Raw genomic sequence first — 8742 nt, 5'->3', positions numbered from 1 at the left:
CCCCCGCGGCCCGGGCAGCGCGCAGCGACCCCCGGCCGGGCCAGGCATGTGAAGATGTCAGTGGGCTGTGCATGCCCTGGTGAGTGCGGGCGGCGCGGGGAGGGGCGGGGGGCTGCTCGGGGCTGCGGGACCGCGGTGGGCTCGGCCGTGGGGGCTGCGAGGTGCGGGGCCTGGGGTCACGGCCCCGTGGAATGGTGCTGGGTTCGGAGTCTCTGCGGTGTGGGGCCTGCGGTCGTGGCCCCGTGGAATGGTGTTGGGTCTGGGGTCTCTGTAGCGTCGGGAGCGGGGGGCAGGCGTGGGGCTGAGGGCTGCTTTGAGAGTGAGACCCCACGACACAAGGTCCTGCTGTGGGGCTGGGTCCCGCGGCGCGGATGCTGAGGTCTGCTTATGGGGTCGGGACCCTGCAGCAGAGGTGCCGGGACCCCCTGGGTTGGGGGCTGGCCGTGGGGCTGGGGGCCCTGGGGCTTGGATGCTGAGGTCTGCTGGAAGGTTTGGGACCCTGCAACACGGCTCCTGGCCGTGGGGCCGGGATCCCTGGGGCTTGGATGCTGAGGTCTGTGTATGGGGCTGGGACCTCTCAGCATGGGGGGTCAGGCTCTCGCAGCGCGGGGGCTGGGGGCCGGGACCCCCGAGGCGTGGTGCTGCTCCCTGCGGGCAGGGTGCTGCAGAGTGCGGCGCACGTGGGTGGCACGGTGAGGGCTGACCCCGTGGTGGGGCCAGGGGTAGCTCCGTGGGGTGCCCCCCACGGGTGCGAGGAATTCCCGCGCCGGGTGGCTTGGCCGTGCCCTGAGCGAGGTGTGGGCCCTGGGGGCTGAGAAGGGGTGTGCTGAGGCTGGGAGTGCCCGCGCTCCAGCGGTGCTCGGCAGGCAGCGGGCCAGGGGGGCTGTGGGCTGGGGGATGCTGTGTGCAGGAGCGAAGCGTGGCAGCAGCCCTGGAGCCTGGCGCAGGGTCCCCAGGAGGATGTTTGACGGGGAATGGAGTGCGTGTAGGGGGGAGCACACGCAACGGGGACGCTCGTTCTTTGGCTGATGGCCCTGCTCAGGACAGTGGCCCCTGGGCTGGCAGGGCCCAGTCCCTCAGCCAGGCCCCGTGTCCCGCAGAGCACCGCTAGGCCTGGGGGCCTGCCGGGCGGGAGGTGTGACCGCAGCCCCGGGGGCACGTGCGTCCCCGCACCCCCCTGGGCCTGTGGAGGACAGAAGGGTTCCCCGCGCCCCTTCCCCGCGCTGCCCTCCCTCCCCGCCGTGCTTCCATGCAGGCAGGCGGCCCCTTCCCCCACCGCCTCCTCCATCTCCCACTGGAAGCTGCCAGAGCGCTGCTTCCTCAAGCAGAAAGTCACGTGAACCTCCTCCCAGCCAGGCCAAACAGTTAAAGCACCAACCAGCCCCGCAGGCACCGCACACTCAGGGGGCTCGGCCCGCCTCCCCCGGGCCCCCTTGCTCCCACCACGGCCGCGCCGTGGGGCCGGGCCGCGGGGTAAACGCCAGGCCCCTCGGCGTGGGGCCACGGTGCTGGCGCGTCCCCTGGGAGCTGGCCCCGTGCCACCGGGAATGTCACCGCCATGTTGGTGGGCGACGGGGGCCTGGAGCATCCCCGGAGGTGGCCTGGTTATCACCGCCCCCCCCACCTCTGTGTGCGTGCGGGGTGGGTGCTGTGTGTGCGTGCACACGTGTGTCCCTCTGTCCCCTCCCTGCCCGCCTGGGGCTGGTGGCACATCCAGGGAGCTCCCTGCTGCCCCCTCCCCCCTCCCCTCCCTGGACTGTTTATCGGAATATAGAAAAAAAACAAGCTCTGCCGCTGGCCCGCTGCCAGCCAGAAACATTTAATGAGCCGCTCTGCCCAGGCTGCTCTTCGGGGCTGCGTTAACTTGGAGGAGTTTCCTGCCTGGGAGATGCTGGTGGCGGGGGTCTCACCTCCAAAGCATCCCTTGGCTGTGTCTCTTCCAGTTGCAGGGCTGGGGTGCTGCCCGTGTCTGGGGGGGGGGTATTGTGCCCCTGTGCTTTGACCCAGGCCTGAGGATGGAGGCTGGGGGTTCTGAGGGTGCCCTGAGGACGGTGCTGGGCTGAGGTGTGCCCCAGGAGCCGGCGGCCTTGCAGGCAGTGCCAGGAAGTAAACACACTGCGTTTGGGGGAGGCAGAGGAGGCCAGCGCCTGTACCCAGCACTGTGCCGCCGTCCTGGGCCCTCACTCAGCCCTCTGTGCCCTCTCGGCACCTGGAGCCTGGTGTGGTGGGCTTGTGAAAAACAAACGACAACAACAACAAAAAACCCGAGCAGAAATGATGGTGATGTTTTCTGCCATAGTAACGGTGCTGGTGCCGTGGGGCCCCCGGGGAGGGGGAGTGAGGAGTGAGGCGCACTCCCTCCTCCCACACGGCCCTGCTGCGCCCTGCGTGGGGCTCCCGGCTCCCCTCCCGGCAGGCCTGGCTGCGGCCTTTCACAGCGGGGGAGCAGCTCGCCCAAGGTCAGCGGGTTTGCCGAGCTGGGAACGGAGCCCCGGGCTGGCAGCAGGGCCCTGAGCCACCCTGCCTGTCCCTGTGCCGGCTTGCACGGAGCCCTGCAGGGGTTTTCCTCCCGGCCCACGTTGCTTTGGGCCCTGGGGTACGAGGTTTGCTCACCCTGGAGGGATGTGTCTGGTGCAGGCAGCATGTCCTAGGGTGGATGGGTGGGGACAGGGGGAGGACAGCGGTGTCCCTGTCTGGGGGTTCCTCCCTCCTACTAAGCTGAGCCATGCTGCATGCCTTCTGTGACAGATGCACAGGGAAGGGATGGCAGAGTGCAGGCTGAGTGCTGGCGGCTGGAGTACATGTGCTGCAGCTCCAGCGTGGGGACCACAACACCCCCAGGTGGGCCCAGGCGGTGGGGGTCCTGCTGCTCCCGGCCCTTCACTTCAATTCCTGTGTAATTCCTGAGGTCTCATCCTGCACAGGCCTGAGCCCTTCTGCCCTACAGCAAGGGCTCTGAATGCTTTGAAATCTAGACTGGAAATGCGGCCTGTCTCTCCTGCTGCCCTTTGAAGGCCCCAGGGCTCTGCTCCCAGCCCCACGAGCCATGTCATTGCCTGCAAATGCTGCTGAGCAGGGGGAGAAACTGGCCTTGGTGGGACCCCATAGCCAAGGCCATCAGTGCAGCCCCTGTGCTCTGGCCCCAAGTGCCAAGTGGTAGTAACTGCAAGGGAGAGCCACGCCGTCCCTGGGCTCCCCACCCTGCTACAAGCTGATGGAGCTGCAGGGCAGAGTCTGTGCATGTTTTGTTTTCATGTTGCTGGTGGTACTGGGATGGGAGATGCCATCTGCCCCGTCCACCTGATGGATGCCGTGTGCACCGTGCCACCCCCTTGGGGCTGGAGAGAACAGGGGGAGGTAGCAGCTGCCCCATGCTCACCTCAGGATCTGCTCATTAGGATGGTAAATTGGGGCCTAGGGCTCATTGCAGGCACGTGGCGCGGCTCCTCTGCGCCCATGTGAGCTCACCCTGCTGCCAGCTCGGGTTTGTTGGGGGAAGCTGTGATGGGTTAACCAGCCGGCCCGGTGCTGGGTGCCTGTCTGCCGCGCTCTGAGTTTATTCCAGAAATGGTATTGTCTGCTCCTCCCGTGCCAGCACAGAGCTGCTCTGAAAGCTGATACCTTGGGGGCAGCCCCACAGGGGCGAGTGGGTGCTGGCAGCGGGATGGGCCCCCAGGACAGTGCCCGGCTCCTGAGTGCATGCGGTGCTGAGGTGCTGGGGCTGAATGCCCCTGGCAGGGCAGGAGCACCGAGCTGCGGCAGCATGGCGGAGGCACCAGCGTCCCCTGCCTGTCCCCTGCACCTCCAGCTCGCTTTCCTGTCTCGACTTCATGCCACCTTCTTGCCTTTGCTGTGGGATTCCCTTGGCCACATCCGCGTTGCCTGCACATGAGGATGCGCGCATGTGCACGATACTGGGGGCCTCCTTTGCACATGCTTTGGGCACATCCCTCTGCTCTCTCCGTCTGGAGCTGCAATATCTTGCTGCTGGAGTGAGGAGCAGGGTGCGGTGGTGGGTGCTGGGGTGCAGGGCAGCGCTGGGTGCCCCCCGCCCGGCCCCTGGGGAGGCAGGCTGTGGCCAGGCGGCCGTTATCAGGCTGCCTGCAGGCTGAGCTGTGGTTTCCTGCTGTTGCTGGAGGGGGAGGGTGTTGGGGAGCTGGTGGGGTGGTGAGCCTGTTGCTGACCCCCCCTGGAGCAGGGAAGGTGGCTGGCACCCCCAGACCTGGGATGGGGCTCTGGAATGGACAAGAGTGCTGCTGATGGTTTTTCTGGGGGGAAGCGGCATGCTTACTGTGAGGTGGGAACATGGTTGTGCACGTGGGCTATGCATACCTGCCCACACAGGCACGGACACCACTGTGTGACTGGACACCTGCCGTGGGCACAATTACCTGCAGGAGAACTGTGCCCCATCCCACCATGCCAGCAGGTGCCAGGAAGGACAGGACCCCACCGGAGCCTTCACACCTGGCTCCCCGCTGCCATTTGTCCCCATCCCTCCTAAGCAGGTTGCTTCCAGGACAAACACAAACGTTAGAGCAGGGCGTAATCTCCTGTGCCGCAGATGCCAGCCTCTGCTCTGCTCCAACCCCACCCTGCTCGTGGGGTGCAGATAATGCCCTGCCCCATTGCAGCCCCAGGGGGGTGCAAGTCCCGGGGGTCTCTGGTGCGGGAGCCCCATGTGCCGTGAGTGAGCAGGGGCCCCCTGCTTTCTGCAGCAGCCGCCAGCCCTGGGCCCCTCCTTGGCGCCGTGGGGCTTGTGCTGGGAGCAGAGCCAGGTTTCTGCAGCGAAGCCCAGGTGGAGCCGTGCCGGGATGCCGGCTGCTTGGGGGACAGCGGAGTGTGAGCCCCCTTCCCGGAGCCCAGTGCGCAACCCCCCGGCACAGGACCCCTTGGCACATGTCCTCCTTTGGGGAGATGCCGCCAGCATTGTACACAGCCCAGGGGCTCCTGCGGAGTGCTGCTGGTGCCTGCCCCAGCTCCTGCCTCCCTGCCGGCGGGAGCAGCTCGCAGCATGCCGCTCCGCCAGGCACGGGGCAAGCCTGGGCGCACAGACTGGCATGCACCGACTGGTCCGTGGCTCAGCTCTGGGGCAGCCATGTGCAGGAGTACGGTAGTGGGGGCACCGTGGGGCTGAGCCACTGCTGGAGCCCAGTGTTGGGTTTTTGGGGTGAAACAGTGCCAAGGAGAGCTGTGTCTGCACAAAGGCGCGGCAGGAGGAGGGAGATGTGTCCTCCCAGTTCTGTGCCAAGTGCCTTGGAGAGTGCAGCATGCAGCAGCATCGTGTGTGCAGCAGCACTGTGCGTGCCATCGGTTTGCACGCTGCAGGAGGCTTGGAGCGGCAGCAAGCTGCCCCGTGCTGTGCCCGGGGTGGGGTTGGCTGGTGCCCAACCCAGAGCTGCAGGGAGTGGGAGCCGCCATCCCCATCCAGCAGTGGTTGTGTCCCTGTTTGGCCTAGCTGGCAGAGCGGAGGCAGCTGTTAACAGGAAGGACACACATGTTAGCAACAAAAACACAGCAGCGAGAGGAAGCAGAAGCGATGCATTATTGATAGAGCTATTTGATGCTGCTATATTCGGAGAGCTGCTTCGGAGAGCTCGGCAGTGCTGCACGAGGGGTGAGGGGAAGGGGTGGGCTCTGCTGGTAGAGTTACCTACTGGTAACACACCACGTGCAGCCGTGGTGCTGCGAGATGTCCCACATGTTGTCCTGGTTGGTTTCCAGCATCTTCCCCCCCCGATGACCCCCATGGGTGGGTATGCGGGTGCCAACCCCCTTGCTTATCTTTGAAGAATGTGAGTTTAGAGAGTGACTGCTTTCAGCAGCGTGAATGGATGGGGAGCAGCTCCTTTGGCGTGGATTTCCAGTGCCCCTTGGCAGTGCTGTGTGCCCCTGGCTCAGCCCATCCACCCCATCACCTTTCTCCTGCACAGGATCCAACCCGGCCAGGCTGTGGGGACCAGCCCCAGGCCAGGAAACTGGCTGTAAAATGAACCATTCTTGTAACATGAGAGAATCCACCTGGAGCGTCTGGAGTCGTAAACCCCGTGGCGCTGGCAGGCTCTCCCCAGGCTGCTGCCAGAGGGGCCAGCGCTGGCTGCTGTGGGTGGCCACAAAGCCCATGAAGGTGCGAGCCCAGCATCAGGGCAAGGTTGAGCTCCCGTCGTGTCCCTTGCTGTGGGCAAGGTGTGCTGCTGGGATGGGGATGGCTTTCCGTTACCTGGGTTGTTTTGCGGGATATGCTCATGTATCCAGGTCTTTCCCTCCGCTCAGGATCTGAGCCCGTAACTCCCCACCTTGCCCTGCTCACCAGCTCCTCCCATGCTTCTCGCTATCTGGGCTTTCCTCGTGCATCTTGGTGTCTGGAAATGGTTTTGTTTTGGAAGGGTTAATCCTGGGAGCCCCCAGGATCCGCCGCCTGCCTGGCGTGACTCATTGCTGAGCTCCCAGCCTCCCCCAGGCTCTCCGGGGAATGATGCTGGAGCCGAGCCTTCTCCAGAGAAAAAGAGGGGCCCACCTACCCCAGACACCCCGTTGATCCAGCTGAGAGAATTCCCCCCTGGAGAGGCAGGGACGAAGAGCAGGTTTCCACGTGAAGGCAGCAAGATTTATGGTGGGCAGGGTCCCCCGTGTCCCCACCGTGCTCTTCCCATCGGCTGCTCACTCTGTGGGAGGGAGCGCATCGCGGGGAAGGGGCTCCCCCGCCATCACCACCGCACGCGCTGCGCTCCCCAGCTGCATCCCAGCCCTTCTGCTCTCCATCCAGCATCTCTTTAATTATTAACTCGGCTATAACCATAAACAGCTGGGGCTGCTGCAGCCACGTGGACCGGGCCAGCGCTGTCGTCAGAGCCAAGCAGGGACACGTGAGCGGTCCCGGTGGGCTGCTCGATCACAGTACTGCTTGGGGGGTGTCGGGTGTGGGGCCATGCACCCATGGGTGCTGCTCCCTGATCCTTACGCCCATGGCTGCTGGGGGGTGGAGAGCCCTCCTTGTAGGGTTTTGCTCTGGTGGCTGTGCGTGCATCGCGTGTCCCTGAGGCCTGGGCCTGCTTCACCCTGCAGCTTCGGGGCAGGGAAGGGCCGGAGGAGGGTGTGTGTGCCTGAGGTGTGTGTGCAGACGTGTCCGAGCTGTGCCAGCAGGCGTGCATGTGCATGCTGGCCTGTGAGCACGCACACAAGCGTGCACGAGGTGAGCTGCATGGATGCGTGCATGTGTGTGCCTGCTGCGGCCCCGCTGCTGAGCTCCCCCCAGAGCTGGGGGCTGCATGGGGGCCGAAAACTGAGGGAAAACGGAAAGAAGTTCAAGGAAGAGAAATCCTGAAAAACTTCAAAGAAAAAAAAATCAAAGCAAACTAGAGAAAAGTATACTTTTATTGCAGCTTTCCCAGGGAAAGAAATACTTTCCAGCTGGTGCCAAGTTCAGCGCCGGGCTGCGCTCGGAGCCCCAGGAGCCACGCGGGGAGTGGGACCAGCAGCTCCCTGTGCTGTGGGGTGGGTGGCTGCTCTGCTCTGCTCTGCTCTGCTCTGCCCTGCCCTGCCCTGCCCTGCCCTGCCCTGCCCTGCCTGGGGGGGCTGGAGCAGCAAACAGCGTGTGGGGGGGTGCGGAGATGCCCTTGTTCTGGTGATGCTGTTGGTGCTGGGGAGGTGTTGGGGCGTGAGACGGAGTGCCCGCTGGCAGACGCGGTGCTAGCTGACGCCTGTTCCGTGCTGGCGGTTGCTCCTCCCGCGTGGAGGTGGCTGGCACGGCAGTGGGAGGCGTTGCTGCATGGCAGCCTCAGAGCAATAAGTGGCCCTCGCCTCGCTCCCTGTGGGCAGCGCTCTCAGATGGAGGGGTTGGGGGTTGGGCGGTCCTGTGCGGAGCCAGGGGTTGGACTCGGTGATCCTGGTGTGCCATCTGACACGGGATGTTCTGTGATTCTATGCCGTGTGGGTTATAAAGCGTTTTGGCGTGTGTTGAATGGATGCTCCTCCTCGTGTAGGGGAATGGATGGATATAGGTGTATATGGAGAGATATAGGGATGTACAGTTGTGTGTATGTGCGGGTGTACAGATGAGTGTGTATAGGCATGTGTATATATAGATATGGGCATACAGATGATAGCATAGATAAGCATTTGTATGCAGGTGTATATTAGTGTATATAGATGTGTACGTACAGGTATAGGTGTGCGTAGCATTGTATAGAAGTGTACATGTAGGTATATATTTAGGTGTACAGGTGTATAGATGGGTACATGTATAGGAGTGGGAGTACAGAGTGGTGCGTATAGATAGGTGTAGGAGCTGAGAGGAGTGCATGGAGGTGTATATGTAGGTCCATCTACTTGTGGGTGTACAGAGGTGTGTGGAGAGGTCTGTAGATAGGTGTAGCTATACAGGGGAGTGTAGAGAGGTGTAGGTGTGTCTGTAGGTGTACAGAGGGCTGTGTGCAGGTACGTGTAGGTAGGCGTAGATGCACAAAGATGTATGTATACATACATACATAGCTATAGCTGCACGGAGGGCTGGATAGAGAGGCGTGTATGTGGGTACGCAGGTAGGTGCAGCTGCTCGGAGGGCCGTGCAGAGGCACTCGGGAGGTGCCGGCATCCCGACGCGGGGCTGCGCAGCACCGAACTTTTCCCCTCGGTGCCGGCGGGCCCGTCCCGCTCCGCCCCGCGGCCCCTTTGTGCGGGCGGCGCGGTGCCCCGGGCGGGCGGACAGACGGCCGGACGGCCGGACGGCCGGCAGCGGGCGCG

General features: G+C 64.0%; 1 protein-coding gene across 2 annotated transcripts in view; it reads left to right on the top strand.

The window, feature by feature from the left end:
* Positions 7–8742, top strand: part of LDB1 (LIM domain binding 1) — a 17822-nt gene continuing 9086 nt past the window's right edge. For both annotated transcript variants that reach the window (XM_021400558.1, XM_021400557.1), the window contains exon 1: positions 7–79. In XM_021400558.1, coding sequence (XP_021256233.1) covers positions 55–79 — 25 coding nt within the window. In that variant the 5' untranslated portion in view covers positions 7–54. The remainder of the gene's footprint in view (positions 80–8742) is intronic.

Source organism: Numida meleagris, chromosome 5, assembly GCF_002078875.1.
Source record: "Numida meleagris isolate 19003 breed g44 Domestic line chromosome 5, NumMel1.0, whole genome shotgun sequence".
Lineage (NCBI taxonomy): Eukaryota > Metazoa > Chordata > Aves > Galliformes > Numididae > Numida > Numida meleagris.
This window is presented reverse-complemented; position numbering and strand designations above follow the sequence as displayed.